The 16,382-nt window shown below is 43.7% G+C and overlaps 2 protein-coding genes across 3 annotated transcripts in view; one reads left to right on the top strand and one right to left on the bottom strand.

Annotated features, from left to right (window-relative positions):
- TMEM59 (transmembrane protein 59) overlaps window positions 1-7,324 on the bottom strand; it is a 28,643-nt gene extending 21,319 nt beyond the window's left edge. Inside the window, exons 1-2 of one of the 2 annotated variants that reach the window (XM_017874523.1) lie at window positions 6,868-7,324; window positions 384-489 (exon numbers count right to left, since the gene is read on the bottom strand). In XM_017874523.1, coding sequence (XP_017730012.1) covers window positions 384-489; window positions 6,868-7,056 — 295 coding nt within the window. In that variant the 5' untranslated portion in view covers window positions 7,057-7,324. The remainder of the gene's footprint in view (window positions 1-383; window positions 490-6,867) is intronic. The other variant, XM_017874524.1, reaches the window with a different exon arrangement.
- Window positions 7,325-7,428: 104 nt separating this feature from the next.
- Window positions 7,429-16,382, top strand: part of TCEANC2 (transcription elongation factor A N-terminal and central domain containing 2) — a 47,003-nt gene continuing 38,049 nt past the window's right edge. Inside the window, exons 1-2 of the mRNA XM_017874525.1 lie at window positions 7,429-7,620; window positions 8,217-8,360. Of these exons, the coding sequence (XP_017730014.1) occupies window positions 8,259-8,360 (102 nt within the window). The 5' untranslated portion in view covers window positions 7,429-7,620; window positions 8,217-8,258. The remainder of the gene's footprint in view (window positions 7,621-8,216; window positions 8,361-16,382) is intronic.

The following is a 16,382-nucleotide window of genomic DNA, read 5'->3' as shown; positions in this document are numbered from 1 at the left end:
GCTCTGTCGCCCGGGCTGGAGTGCAGTGGCCGGATCTCAGCTCACTGCAAGCTCCGCCTCCCGGGTTTACGCCATTCTCCTGCCTCAGCCTCCCGAGTAGCTGGGACTACAGGCGCCCGCCACCTCGCCCGGCTAGTTTTTTGTATTTTTTAGTAGAGACGGGGTTTCACAGTGTTAGCCAGGATGGTCTTGATCTCCTGACCTCGTGATCCGCCCGTCTCGGCCTCCCAAAGTGCTGGGATTACAGGCTTGAGCCACCGCGCCCGGCCAATGACTAGTTTCAACAGTGTGTTTGCCATTTCCTAAGGAAAATACTTTAAAAGGTTATCACAAAGAAAACAACAGTGTTACATACAGCTGATGTCGTTAGCATAGCATCTTACCAGATTCACATTCCAATTTAGTTCGATTTAAGTCAATTCCATCATCCACAAACTGACAAATTGAAAACAGCCTGCAACCTCTCTGACATGCGTACAACTCCTCTTCCTAGGGAGTTCAAGAACAGGAAGGGTTACCAAAAAATAGTATTTTTTTTCCTCAGGGGAAAATGGGTTAGGAAGAAAGCAGTTAGTAACGTTTATTACAAATCATCCTATAAGTTTCGTAACTGAAAGAAAAAAATGATAGGAGCCAGTTGATACTCAAGACCTTCGCCATACAGAGGTTTTAGTTCCTTATTTTAAAAGTGATACCAAGAAAAAAGCCTAGTAGGTAAAACCACCACCCTTTTTCCATTTTCTTTGGTTACAATCTGTGAGGGAGAAATTAAAAATAAAAATAATAGTGACATGCCAGGTGCAGTGGCTCACACCTGTAATCCCAGGGCTTTGGGAAGCTGAGGCAGGAGGACTGCTTGAGGCCAACAGTTTGAGGCCAGCCTGGACAATACAGCGAGACCCCGTCTGTACCAAAACAAACACACACACAAAAATAACTGGGTATGGTGGTGCACACTTGTAGTCCTAGTACTCAGTAGGCTGAGGTATGAGGATTGTTTGAGGCCAGGAGTTTGAGGGTACAGTGAGCTATAATCACACCACTGCACTCCAGCTTGGGGTACAAAGTGAGACCCTGTTGCTTAAAAAACAACAACAAAACAACAACAAAAAATACAACGGTGATATAACTAGAACTTCAACAGCGATAGAAAGGAGTAAGCAAGTACCCTAGGACCAATGGCATACTTCTGTCACATCCATGTTTATATGAATTACCAGGCTTATCAGGAAAAGTATCAGACTAGCTTCACATGGCAAATGGTGACACAAGGGCCTGATAAAGTAAGGCATACATCTATAAAAATGTTTATATGAAAGGACTTTTAAAAACTGGGCTTAGGTCGGGCGCGGTGGCTCACGCCTGTAATCCCAGCATTTTGGGAGGCCGAGGCGGGTGGATCACAAGGTCAGGAGATCGAGACCATCCTGGCTAACACGGTGAAACCCTGTCTCTACTAAAATACAAAAAATTAGCCGGGCATGGTGGCGGGTGCCTGTAGTCCCAGCTACTCGGGAGGCTGAGGAAGGAGAATAGCATGAACCCAGGAGGCAGAGCTTGCAGTGAGCTGAGATTGCGCCACTGCACTCCAGTCTGGGAGACACAGCGAGATTCCGTCTCAAAAAAAAAAAAAAAAAAAATTGGGATTACATTAAATGAAAACACTGGAGCAACAGTGTGTGTATGGGAAAGGACACTGCAATCAGCCAGACCTAGATCAAACCTTTTGGGTGAGTGCATAAGTTATTTTACCTAAGAATCTCAGGTTTCTCATCAAAAAAGGAGAGAACAGCCATTATCTCCAAATTCCTCAATAATTTGGAAGCTATTTCCAGCACAGTGCCTGGGATGTAGAAGGTTCTTAATAAATGGTAATAGTGTTAATAGATTTTTAAAATAGAAAACAATTACAGGCATCAATGTATATGTGTGAAAGTTCAAGATAGGATGGACATCTAGTTCTTCATTACTGTAAAATATTAACTGCTTAATATGACTAATGTCTTCAGCGGGTTTTTCTTTGATAAAATAAAAGTATTTTAAAAAAGCTATTGCTTTTTAAAATAAATAGCAATATTTATTGACAATATTGCTATTTATTGTAAGCTTTAAGTAAGTTGGGGGAGCCCTTCAACTTACTGTGTGATATACTGTGTACAAACTGGCAGACACCTAATAAGGAAACAGCACGTGCATATGCCAGTTAGCAACCAATGGAATACAAGGTATGTACTTCTTTCCAGCAAAAGGATTAGTAAAATTTATGCAGCAGCAACAATCCATCAAGAAGAGATGGCTGCAGTCTAATATTAAATATACTTTATCATACAGCTTTGAAGGTAGCACACTTTTGGACCTCAGTTCCAGCTGCATTTATTGTTAAGATGAAATTGAAAGAATTTTAAAAATTAAGATAAATTTCATATCTGAGTAGCTTTTGCAGGCTCTGTAAAACAATTAAAGAATTATTTTATGTCTTTGGAGCACTACATATTTCCTTATACTGCACAGAGGAACCATAAGCTCATTAGTATGAGCTATATCACATGCCATTTCATTCTTAGATATGCTTTCCTTTGTTAAAGAAACCTAGTAAGTCATCCAGTACCAATTTCAGAAAACCATATGGCATGGGGAAAAGAGACTAGGTTTCAGGAATCAGCCCTGGTTTGAAGTTCAGACTTGCCACTTATTCTGTACAACCTTTGGCAAGTTACTTAATCTAATTCCTCAATTGTAAAATAAGGACAATACTCTTACATCAATCCTAACTACTATTTATTCCTTTATTTTCTACTGCCTGTATAATTGTAGAGTGTCAATCTTCACTATTAGGATAATTATATATCTATATCTACAATAGCATTACTATTATGTAGTACTATCTAATAGACAGACACATTTAATGAGCATCTACAATGTGCCAGGCACTATGTTAAGACTTAACAAATTATGCAACATCTGGTATGGAGCAGGCACTCAACTGGTAGCTATTAAGAATCATTATCTTTATTCTAAGTATTCCATGTTATATATACAAAAAATAATGATTTCAAGTAAATATTTCATGCCCTATTTATCCCAAATGACTGGCAAGCTTATATAACATATATCTCCTCTGATTTAGGACACAACAAATGGTGCTTCCACCATAGGAAATACCAGCTAAATTCCTAATTAGAAGGTCCCTCAATGGTACTATTTAGGCCAGGCACCGTGGCTCATGCATGTAATCCCAACACTTTGGGAGGCCGAGACATAAAGATCCATTCAGTCCAAGAGTTTGAGACCAGCCTAGGCAACAGAGCAAGACTCTGTTTCAATTATTTTAAATTAAAAAATAAATAAACAGAAGTTAAGTCATCAGCAAGGACAAACAGTAATCAAGGAGCTGGGAATAAAACCAGGTTTGTATGGTTCTAGAGACCACACTCCATTAATAAATGTCCAGGCTGGCTCTAATTAGTTTTTTTATTAACATGATTTATGTCTCTTGTTTTTTCATCCGAGATAAATTATGCAATTGCATTTCTGTAGATAAAAGATAGAACAATTTAAAAATAACTACTTACAAACAGGTATTCTACTTTCTTGCAACAAATAATTAGTTCTCAAAAAGTGTCATTAAAATGAGATTTTCTTTTTTTTTTTTTGAGATGCAGTCTGCTCTGTCCCCCAGGGCGAAGTGAAGTGGGCAATAGTTCTGCTGCCTGGCAAATCTGCCTCACTGCAACCTCTACCGCCCAGTTTCCCAGCTTTTTCTCCATGCCTCAGCCTCCCCTGATTAGCTGGATATTACAAGCATGTGCCATGCCCAGTTAATTTTGTATTTCTTCGTAGAGACGGGTTTCACCATGTTGGTCAGGCTGATCCTTGAACTCCTGACCACCCATGATCCACCCGCTTGGCCTTCCCCAAACTGCTGGGGATTACAGGCATGAGCCACCGACCCAGCCAAAACGAGATTTCTTCTGTTTTTTCAAATTCTATGTGAGTTTGAAAATTCATCTAATTTCTTACAACACACGAAGCTTTTTCCTGCGAGCACAAAGCACAGAGGAGAGCCAAATAGAAAATCAGTGACCATAGTTAAATATGGTTTTTTTTTGTTTGTCTTTGTTTTTTGAGGCAGAGTTTCCCTTTGTTGCCCAGCTGGAGTGCAGTGCGCAGGCTCACGCGAACCTCTGCCGCTCCCGGGTGGCAGCTCTCCTGCTCAGCCTCCTGGTAGCTGGATTACAGGTGCCCGCCACCATTGGCCCGGCTAATTTTTTTTTGGTATTTTTTCAGTTAGATGATGGTTCCACCATCTGGCCAGGCTGGTCTTGAACTCGCGACCTCAGGGTATCCCACCTGCCTTTTGGCCTCCCAAAGTGCTGGGATTACGAGGAGTGAAGCCACCCGCGCCGCCTTTTTTTTTTTTTTTTTTTGAGACAGGTCTACTGTCAGGACTGAGTGCACTGGCAACATTTTGCTCACGCTAACCTCCGCCTTACCCCAGGCTCAGCAAGCCCACCTTCAGCTTCCCAAGTTAGCTAGGACTACAGGTGCTCGTCTCCATGCCTGGCTAGTTTTTTCTTTTTCTTTTTCTTTTTTTTCTTCAGAGACGGGGTCTTGCCATGTTGGCCAGGCTGGTCTTGAACTCCTGACCTCAGGTGATCCACCTGCCTTGGCCTCCCAAAGTGCTGGGATTACAGGAGTGAGCCACCGCGCCCGGCCTTTTTTTTTTTTTTTTTTTTTTTGAGACAGGGTCTCACTGTCAGACTGGAGTGCACTGGCAACATTTTGGCTCACTGTAACCTCCGCCTCCCAGGCTCAAGCAAGCCCCCCACCTCAGCTTCCCAAGTAGCTGGGACTACAGGTGCTCGTCTCCACGCCTGGATAGTTTTTTCTTTTTCTTTTTCTTTTTTTTCTTCAGAGACGGGGTCTTGCCATGTTGTCCAGGCTGGTCACAATCTCCTGAGCTGAGGTGATCCACCCACCTTGGCCTCCCAAAGTGCTGGGATTACAGGTGTGAGCCATCGCACCCGGCCGAATATGTTTAATGCAAGTTTATTAATAGGAGGCAGCATAGTGTAGCCAGTTTTAAGCTGAATTCCTACTCCACGATTTCTTGAGTATGTGACCTTAGGCAAGACACTTAACCTTTCAGAGCCTCAATCTCCTTAATTTTAAAACCCTACTTTACAGGGTTGTTGTGAGAATTAGGAATAATAGTACGATAAATCTCCCATCACTCTGGCTAACAGTGGAGTCTATACAAATTTCAAGTCCAGGACCTATAGGGAGCCAGATGATTTGGAGTTCTTTGTGAGAAAAGCTTTAATAAATAAGTAAAAATGATTTACAGATATCACACCAATTGTTAGAAAATAGTGGACATTATTAAAGTACCTACAAGTTCCAGGGAGGTATCCTTTCAAATTATTTGATTATTCTCCCAACATTCTGGTTTATACTACAAAATTGCCAGGAAAATCTCAAAAAAAGGAAACAAACCCTAGAACAAGGTCAATATTAAACCCAAATCAATATTAATGAGCTTCCTCATTCAATCCTCTTAATGATGAGAAGTTTACAAGAAGTGAAGAAAAATAACGTGGTTAGAAGCAGTATTCATCGATTTAAGCCTGAAGGTAAAACTTCTCACTTCTTTCTCGATTGTTACATAAATCTCTGGAAAAATTCAGCCCAGTCCCCTCTCCCACACTTTTTTTGAAAATTGATAATCTCCATGCAGTTTAAAATCCAGCCGTAAACAAAATCTGAGAAGTGCCAGCACTTACAACTTTTCATTTCAAAGACCTGAAAGCACTCGCCAATATGGAACATCCTAAGCTTCACTGGAACTGTCTCCGTAGCCACTCCAGTTTTAGAAAGCAAGGAGGTCTAGCCACAATGGTTAAGCAAATAGCATACAGGAGATGAAGGAAAAACGAAGAGGAAACCACCAGCAACATCAACAAAAGCTCTCATAAAACAACGTGGGGGAGGGCATATACTCAAATCATACATGGGAAAGGTGTGGTGGGAATCATCAAACAATTTAGAATGTTGAGTAAACAAGAGTTCTTACGCTGAAAAACCAACGTGAAGAGGGTTAGGTATGTACTTAAAAGAAAGGGGGGAAGCATAGAGAGGAGGGCCATTCCTCTCCGTAAGCTGCGAATCCTCTCCTGTCTACAGTCTCGTTTCTTTCCCCACTCCACGAATCCCCCGTTTTCTGCACTGAGTGGTCAGTTCCTGGTAGGCAGACACCTAACTGCCTCTTCTCTAACCCAGTCCCTCTTGGCAGCGTCTTGGACACAGTAACACAACATAGGCAGACAGCATTCCTGGGCGTCTCGCTACTCCTTGAGCCGCCTTCGTGACGCTTTTTATACCTCAGTGGAATCGTCTACTTGTCTGACTCCCTGAAGACTACGCTCCCGACCCCGATAGGTGCTTAGTAAACAAAGGTTATGAATCAATCATTTGGGGATTCGCTTATCTGCGCCTCCCTTTCTACAAACCCCCATTAGGCTCCTTAAGGCGAGGACCCTGCATTAATCATCCATATCCTCCTCTATCCTCCTCCCTCTGAGTGCTCGACTCCCCTGCTGCCCGGCTAGCTCCCAGAGGAAAGGGATCGCGTCTTTCTCATCTTTGTGTCCCTCAGCCTATCACAGGGTAGTGCAGGACAAACTTCCGGTAATGACAGCAGGAATTGGGGTGCAGGCAGGATTAGCGAGGAAAACAGGAGCTACACAGATGGGAGACAGCGGTTGAAAGGCGGATTGAACAGCCAGGTTGCCAGAGCCGACATAAGTGTGGGGAGCCGAGAGATGGGCGGCCAGGGAAGGGTCGCAGCCCGCTCCGGACGGGCCCTACCTTAGGGTAGGTGTGCAAGGGGTAGGTCAACTGACAGGCCCGGTGGCAAGATGCTGTATCACCCAAGACCGAGTCAAATGCTTCAGCCGAAGCGGTCCCCGAACCTCCGGCCAAGGCCATGGTCAGCAGCAGCAGCGGCGGCAGCCCCAGTTGGGTCCTGACCCAGAGGCTCGCCTTCGGCGCCGCCATCTTGTTCCCCTCTGTCACAGCAGCTCAGCTTGTTGCTGTTTTCTTTGAAGGGTTTCCTCCTCCTCCTGGGGCCAGCCCCCTTCGCCGCCCCACCGACCGTTGCTTCCGCCTCCGCCGTCGCTTCAGCTCCGCCCTAACCCGCCTGAAACTGCCGCCTCCTGCCCCACCTCTGGGACTACGAACTTCTCCTAGGCAGGCGTGAGGCGGGGAATTCAACCATCGCGAGCATTAGCGCGAAGCGGGTCCTCCTGTCTTCCCTTCGCGGGGCAGGCTGGGGCATGTAGTTCTCCATAGGCGGGAGGCGCACGGTGCTGTCGGGAAAGTTGGTCTCGGAAAACTACAGCCGCCCTCGGCGCGCCTTCCGCCCACATTTCTTCGCAGTGCATTCTGGGGAATGTGGTTCGCTGTGGCCCAGAGGCGCGAGGGCCGGCGGAGTTTCTTCAGAGGAACTACAGCCCTGGGAGGAATCGTCTATTTAGTTTCAACACAGACGACTGGGCTTGGGAGCCTACGGGGTTGCAGTCTGGAGGGCGCCAACAGCAGCTGCCAGGGCTGCTTTTCCTGGTGGGTCTCACGCCAGACCGTTGTTAGGTGCCCCTACCCGGGCTCCTGAGTGCTGAGAACGAGGAGGATGGGGTTTCTCCTTGTTCGGGGATCCAGAGATTACAGCCGTGGGTAGGGTCCTCTGACCACCGAGCAGTTTGTTCCAGGGGATGGCTGCGTATTGTGAGACTCCCTGGTGTGTTCTGGAGGTGGTTGTCAGTTGCTGATTACCAGGGCAACCCTTGGGATTGTGGCTGTGGTGAGGTAATTGTTAAGAGGGCGGCATTGAGCCTAGTGTAATTCTAACCCTTCCACAGCCCAGTCTTAATTGGAAGAGGGCTTACGTGCACGCTCTAGGGGGGATTGGCCCAATATTGGAATCCCCCCTAGAGCGTGCACTTCTGGAATCTAGGAACCTCCTAACCCAGGACGTAGGCTGATGGTTGTTTACAGTTTCAATTCTTAGGAAGATCCTCAGGAGGAAATCTTCCTGTCAATTCCACTCGAGTCCCCATAATTCATGAATTCTTCCAGAGAACTCAATTGTGTTACTTTGGGGAGCAAATATCACAGCAGTCTTTAGTGAGTTTTTAGAATCTACCGTCTTTCTTGACCAGAACACGCTGCAAGCACGTCAAGGTAGTCGGAGACCCCTAACAATGGATAAATTCGTCATTCGAACGCCTAGAATCCAGAATAGCCCTCAGAAGAAAGATTCTGGAGGAAAGGTTTACAAGCAGGCCACGATTGAATCTCTGAAGGTGAGAGGGGATCTGGGGCTAGAGGAAATGTGCAAAGGACTGATAGCAAGGTGGTGCCAGAGGTTCTCTTGTGAAAAGACCCATGAATTATTTCTTGTTATGCCTCCTCCCCCAAAGTGTACCTGACCACTCCTCCTTTGTTTCCCCCATAGCTGTACAGACTTACATTTATCAATTTCCGCACACCTCTGCTACACCCTTGTAATTACTCTGGTTTACAGCATGTATGGTAGCTGGTAGGACAAGTCCCCTTTGTTGTTATTCTTTTGCAAAATGTAGTCTGTTAGGAATGTTAAAGTACCAGATATGATTCTATATACCTACCCTGTACAAACTCATTTAGGGGTGGGTTTTGATGCTGTTCTCTCACATCTTACTGCCCAGAACTGTATCAAATGGCTTTACAGCTTCAGCTGAGACCGGGAAAGAGGCTGGTTTTTGTTGTCGTTGTTGTTGTTTTTGTTTTTCAGAAAGGGTCTCACTCTGTCACCCAGACTGGAGTACAGTGGCACGATCTTGGCTCACTGCAACCTCCACCTCCCAGGTTCAAATGATCTTCCTGCCTCAGCCTCCCAAGTAGCTGGGATTACAGATACCCGGCTAATTTTTGTTTTTGGTAGAGATGGGGTTTCACCATGTTGGCCAGGCTGGTCTCGAACTCCTGACCTCAAATGATCCACCCGCCTCTGTTTCCCCAAGTGCTGAGATTACAGGCGTGAGCCACTGCGCCCAGCTGGAAAGAGGTTGTTTTAATGAACTCTTTGCTGCCTTGAACTCAGTCTGATGTCTGCAAGCAAGATGCAAAGAGTAGATACAATGAATCAATCAACATAGTCACCCAATAAATGCTAAAGTAATTATTATTTTACTAAAATGAAACAAAACAACTTGTACTTGGTCCCCTTTGTCATCCTGAACCTTGCCTCTTAAATTTGACTTTTTCATTTTGTTTTATCAGTTCTTCTTCCTGCACTAGGTTCCTAGTGTTTGTGCTCCTCAGAGTTCTATCACATTTTATGTATTTGGCCAGGATGACATCCATTCTTTAGGCTTTCTATGCTAAAACTGCCAGAACTGCACCTCCAGCCTAGGTTTCAGAAGGTAGGAGGATCTGGGGCTAGAGAAAATGTGCAAAGGATTGTAAGAGCAAGGCAGCATTCTGAGTACTTGACATATACGCAGTTGGACTCCTTTTCTGGATGTCCCACAGACTTACCAGACCTATATTGGAAAGCAGTGAAGGAGAGTATAAACAGGCCCTACTGGTAACTAGGTGATCTTGAGTAGCAAGTCAGTCCCTTCTCTAAGACCTCAGTTTCCTCATCTATTAAATGTAGAGATTGAACTATATCAGTGTTTCTTCAAGGGGATGCTATTGTTTTATGGGGCAAGATAATTTGTCATTATTTGGAGCTGCTGGTGAGTTACAGGATACTTAGCATCCCTGGCTCTCAGGTACTTCATGCCAACGGCACCTCCCATTCTGATAACTGAAAATGCCGTCACATATTTCCAGACAGCACTTGATTGAGCCCTACTGAACTCTAAATGATCTTTAAAGTCTGTCCTAGTCTTGCAGTTCTGTGACTCCTTAGAACACATTCAAGGTTTTCAACTGTCTCTACCTTGTCAGAATATTCATGGATAATTATACATAGCAGTGATTCTCAATGAGGGATCATGTCAGACTCTCTCCAGGAAAAAGGTGGGAAGGAATAGTTGAACTACACATACACTCACCTACACCTACAAACACCCATATTCCTACCCCTCTCCCTTCTGGGTTCCTTCTTGTGCCCCAGTTGAAAATCACTATGTGTGATGATGAAAATAAATGATGTGAAAAGTATGGAATAAAAATGAAACAACAGGCTGGTCTCAGTGGCTCATGCCTGTAATCCTAGCACATTGGGAGGCCGAGGCGGGTCGATCACCTGAGCCCAGGAGTTCGAGACCAGCCTGGGCAACTTGGCAAAATCCCATCTCTACAAAAAATACAAAAATTAGCTGGGTATGGTGGGGCGCGCCTGTAGTCCCAGCTACTCGGAAGGCTGAGATGGGAGGATTGCTTGAGCCTGGGAGGCGGAGGTTGCAGTGAGCCAGGGTGGCACCATTGCACTGCAACCTGGGTGACAAAGTGAGATACCATTTCAAAAAAAAAAAAAAAAAACAGCAGGCATATGTAATAACATTCCCCTTAAATGCATTGGCTTTTCTTCCAAACCTGTTCCTGGTTCTCCTGTATTGATGTATATCCATATACCAACTAACTGGGACTAGAAATCCAGGAACCATCCTTAACTCTTTTTTCTCTTATATTCAATTTTCTTTTTTCTTTTCTTTTCTTCTTCTTTTTTTTTTTTTTTTTGACAGAGACTCGCTTTGTCACACAGGCTGGAGTGCAGTGATGTGATCATGAGACTATGATCACATCATAGCTGGGACTATAGGCACATGCCACGATACCTGGCTAATTTTTTTTTTTTTTTGTAGAGACAGGATTTCATCATGTTGCCCAGGCTGGTCTCGAACTTCTGGGCTCAAGCCATCTGCCCTCCTTGGTCTCCCAAAGTGCTGGAATTACAGGCATGAGCCACTACGCCTGGCCTCAATTTTTAGTTTTACTTTCTAAAAGTCCTTGCCCATACTAACTTAATTGTCTTCCACTTTAAGTTCAGAATCATACTTCTCATCTAGAGCAGTGCTATGGTCTGTTGACTTGTCTCCCTGCCTTTGACATCCCCCATTCACCTCCATTCCTCTCTTATACCACAGAAATGTCTAAAACAGAAAAGAAAATCTACTCAGGTCACTTTTCTGCCTAATCCTTCCATAATTTCTCATTACCCATCAATAAAGATCATAGTTTTTTACATGGCATCCAAGGCCTTCCATGACCTGGCACCTGCCTGCCTCATCCCCTGCTAGTCTTTTTATTTATGCCTCATCCCGTGTCAACCATTCACAATTCCCCAAAGATGTTGTGCTCTTTCCTTCCTCTGTGCCTTTGCACATACCGTCCTGTTTGCCTGGAATTCCCTTACTATCTTGTCTTGGAGGCAATGTAATGCAATAATTAAGAACACAGACTTAGGAGCCAGACTGCCTTACTAAAATCCCAGCTCTGCCACTTACTACCTTTGTGACCTTGGTCAAGTTATTTAGCCTCTCTGTGTTCGTCTTACTCTATAAAATGGGGATCAATAATACCTGTTTTATGAGGTATTACAAAATTTGAGTGAGTCAACATATGTAAAGTGTTTGGTACAGAGTCTGGCCTATACTAAGTACTATGTAAATGTTTGCTATTATTGTTGTCATCATTACTTTATAAAATCCTGTTCATCTCTCATGACCTAGTTCAAATCCTCTACTATGGGGCCCTTCCTGACCACCCTTTTGTCCCTGAGACACAGAGCCAATCTAATCACTCCCATCTTTGAGCCATCCCTGTATATTAAACATGTCTGTATCATTGTACTTATTTGTGCTGTATCATGGTTGTTTCTTTACATGCCTGTGCCTCGCTATGCTCTGAGCTTCTTGAAAGACTATGTCTCATTGATTTTGTGTCACTGGTTCCTGGCACAGGACTTGCCTATAGTAGGCTGCAATACGTTTTTCTGAATGACCAAATGAAGTAAAATAAAAGGCTTGGCTTGGCACATGAGACCTGTTCTACCCCAGTGTGCTTATCATCTCATGCCTTGTAGCCCCTCCTTTATATGTATGCATTCCAGCCACACCTTATTTCTTGCTATTCTTTGTATAAGCTCTTTCCTTCCATGTCTTCAGGGCTTCCTTGAACTTGATGCTGGTCTCTTTTCCTTGAAAGCCCTTCTGTTTCTTTTTACAGAGTCAATTTCTACCCATTTGTCAACCCACTCAAGAACCACTTTGCCTATAAATCCTATATTATAAGCTCCATGAGTACAGGACCTTGAGTTTTTTTGTTGTTGTTGTTTTCTTTTTTGTTTGTTTGTTTTTCCAAGACAGTCTCGCTCTATCGCCCAGGCTGGAGTGCAGTGGCATGATCTCAGCTTACTGCAGCCTCTGCCTCCTGGGTTCAAGCGATTTTCCTGCCTCAGCCTCCCAAGTAGCTGGGATTACGGGCGCCCACCACCACGCCCGACCAATTTTTGCATTTTTAGTAGAGATGGGGTTTCACCATGTTGGCCATCCTGGCCTTGAACTCTTGACCTCAAGCAATCCATTTGCCTTGTCCTCCCAAAGTGCTGGGATTACAGGCATAAGCCACCACACTCAGCCAGGACCTTGAGTATTTTATTTACCTCTCTACCCTTGGGCGTAGCACAGTGCCTGACACATATTAAGTGGTCAATAAATATTTGTCAAATAAATGAACGTTGAAATACTTTCTGGGTTCTATAAGGGAGTTAATTATTCCCTCATTAGTACTCTCAACATTTGGTTCAAGTATCTGTCGTAGCACTTACCTTACTGTATTGTAATTGTCTGATTACCTGTAGTTTTCTCCAATCCACTGTGAATTCCTGAGACCCAGGACTGTAATATCTTATTATGTTCTGATTGTGCTCCAAGACCTAACACAGTGTGTGCTACACTGTCGGTAAAAAATATTGAATAAACAGTAATCATCTGTATTCTGGAATGCCGTTGTAGGGTTTTGATAGTAAAGTATTCTACAAATATTGTGAAACAGCTTATGCACAGCACAATGCTAAGTACTATAGAGAACATAAGAGAAATTTAAGATCAAAATACGAACCCTCATGAAACTTGCTGAAAAGTGATCAAATTATAAAAAGTTAATAAATGATGAAGCCAGGTGTGGTGGCTCATGCCTATAATCCCAGCACTTGGAAGGCTAAGACAGGAGGACCACTTGAGCCCAGGAGTTTGAGACCAAACTACATGGTGAGGCTACGTGGTGAGGCCTCATCTTTACCAAAAAAAAAAAAAAAAAATTAGCAGCCGGGCACGGTGGCTCACACCTATTATCCCAGCACTTTGGGAGGCTGAGGCAGGTGGATCATGAGATTAGGAGTTTGAGACCAGCCTGGCCGATATGGTGAAACCCCATCTCTACTAAAAGTACAAAAATTAACTGGGCATGATCGCGCGTGCCTATAGTCCCGGCTGCTTGGGAGGCTGAAGCAGAAGAATTGCTTGAACCTGGGAGGCGGAGGTTGCAGTGAGCCGAGATTGCACCACTGTGCTCCAGCCTGGGTGACAGAGCGAGACTCCGTCTCAAAACAAAAAAAAAAAGAAAGAAAAAATTAGCCAGGCGTGGTGGCATGCATCTGTGGTCCTAGCTACTTGGGAGGCTGAAGTGGGAGGACTGCTCGAGCCCAGGAGGTTGAGGCTGTAGTGAGCTATGACCATACCACTGCACTCCAGCCTGGGCAACAGAGCAAGACCCTGTCTCAAAAAATAAAATAAATGCTACAAAATTATATGTGATCCGTTACAGAATTGTCATATAGACAATAAGAGTTAAGAGAAGAGACCTGGCGCGGTGGCTCACACCTGTAATCTCAGCATTTTGGGAGGCTGAGATGGGCAGATCACCTGAGGTCAGGAGTTTGAGATCAGCCTGGCCAACATGGTGAAACCTCGACTCTACTAAAAATACAAAAATTTGCCGGGCGTGATGGTGGGCGCCTGTAATCCCAGCTACTTGGGATTACAGGAGGCTGGGGAAGGAGAATCACTTGGACCTGGGAGGCAGAGGTTGTAGTGAGCTGAGATCGCGCCACTCCACTCCAGCCTGGGTGACAGAGCGAGACTCAGTCTCAAAAAAAAAAAAAAAAAAGGTAAGAGAAGAGAGAGCTTAGTACCTGTTTTTGTACCCAAAGAAGGCTATGTGGCAGGGCACCATAAAGGGACGGGAGGATTTGGCTAGGTCTGATATACTCTAGGGAAGTAGTGACATATAACCATTCAATGAGTGGTATGTGCTCTTCTGTTTCCTCTATTATGCGTGATGCTTGGTGTGTTCACAATGGCAAATTAAAAAGAAATTGAGTTAAATGTGAATGTTGGAATCAGCTTGGTCCACTTTCTGCCAAGTGACTTCCAAACATCAGCATTATGTTTTAATGCCAATAACCTACTAAATGTTCAAGACTCAGTTTCCTCATTAGTAACATCAGAAATAACAGTACCCCATCTGCATGATTATTATGAGAGCGAAATAAATAAATTCATGTTGAAAGGGCTAACCATTGGGCCTGGCATGTAGTAAAAACCGATAGTTTCCTCTTTTCATGTATGGAAAAGGAGGGGCTTGTATAGTAAAACCAAAGCTGAGGAGGAGGAGGATGATAGTAGTAATAAGGATTACTACTAACATTTATTGAGTCAATTTTTATGGGCCAGGCATTGTGCTAACTAATGCTTTACAAATGTTAACTCTTTAAATCTTAATAATAGCTTTGTGAAATGTCTGCTTTTATCATTTATATTTTACAGATGAAAAACTAAGGCACAGAGACATTAAGTACCTTGCTTGAAGTCACGTAGCCATTAGTGGCAAAGTTGGGATTTGAACTAGACAATCTGGGTCCTGCAGATAGGGTGAGCCAAAAAAAAAAAAAACAAAAACAAAAAACGGTGGAAGTTTCTGAATGCCAAACTGAAGAGGTATAAAAATCTTGGAATATTAGGACCATTGTACTTCTGTTATCACTATATATTACAAGTAATTTTGCCATAGGCTTATCACATTCTATAAAAGTGATTCTCAATAGAGCTCCTGTAATGTCCATTTAAGTGGTAAAGGTTAATTTGGTTAATCTCTTTTTACTCCCTTAAGAGGAAGTGATTTCTTCTGTTGGTTGCAGTAAGAGATTTTTTAAAATTAAAAGGTCCTAGAGTATACCCATTCTTTTAGGTTAATCGCTTCAGAATGTTCTATAAACCTTTCCTTCCTTTGTAGGATCCACTAGCCAATATGTTGCCTTCTGCCCCCACCAGTGGAATGGTGCCCACATAACTGCTTATGAATGAATCATTTTCCCTAATTGGTTTTGTCAAACCTGACATTTCAGCAATCCACAACTGTAAAACCAGATGGTATATTAGAAAGCACATCTTCTTTCTGGCAATAACTTCTACTACTCATTGTAGCATACTTATTGATATTTTGTGTCCATTTCTTTTGTTCCTCCAAGTAATCAGAGTGATCTATTTTCTGGCCAATGCTTAGAGATTGAGACATTTCTTGATATATATGGAATTCTTTTGCTCTTGAATAGACTGATGTTTTTCCTATTCCTGACCTAAAATTTCATATCTGAAAACTGTACTATACTTAGTCCTTGAAGGTAGAAATAGTTTTGTTCAGTTATACCTACTGTGCACTGGGGATAGTGAGATAAATGAGAAATGGTTCCAGCCCTCAAGGGAAAGACAGCCTTGTTGATGGTAAGTATTTGCAGAAAGCATAGATGCAATAATAGGAGTCTATACAAGTTGTAGAGGGATGCAAAGTGGAGTATGGTAAAATGTGGTAGAAGAGAGGCAAGAAAGGCTTCATAGAAGACGTGATGCTTGAATATTATAAAAAATAAATATTTATCAGGTAAATGAGGCAAAGAAAGAACTTCCCAGGCAAAGAGTATGAAATTCAAAAGGAAGCTGTAAATAGTTTGGTGTATCTGGAGCAAATGATGAGACTGAAAAGAATGTCAGGAGCCAACATGGAAGGCCTTTTATGCCATGCTAGGGTTTGGACTTCTTTAGTTCCATATGTTGAAATTATCTGATGTGGAACCCTTAACCTGATTCCAGCCATGTAGAAATGCTGGATTAGGGCCGGGCGCGGTGGCTCAAGCCTGTAATCCCAGCACTTTGGGAGGCCGAGACGGGCGGATCACGAGGTCAGGAGATCGAGACCATCCTGGCTAACACGGTGAAACCCCGTCACTACCAAAAATACAAAAAATTAGCCAGCCATGATGGCGGCACCTGTAGTCCCAGCTACTCGGGAGGCTGAGGCAGGAGAATGGCGTAAACCCGGGAGGCGGAGCTTGCAGT

The sequence above is a fragment of the Rhinopithecus bieti genome, unplaced genomic scaffold (genome assembly GCF_001698545.2).
Source record: "Rhinopithecus bieti isolate Rb0 unplaced genomic scaffold, ASM169854v2 scaffold_7684, whole genome shotgun sequence".
Lineage (NCBI taxonomy): Eukaryota > Metazoa > Chordata > Mammalia > Primates > Cercopithecidae > Rhinopithecus > Rhinopithecus bieti.
This window is presented reverse-complemented; position numbering and strand designations above follow the sequence as displayed.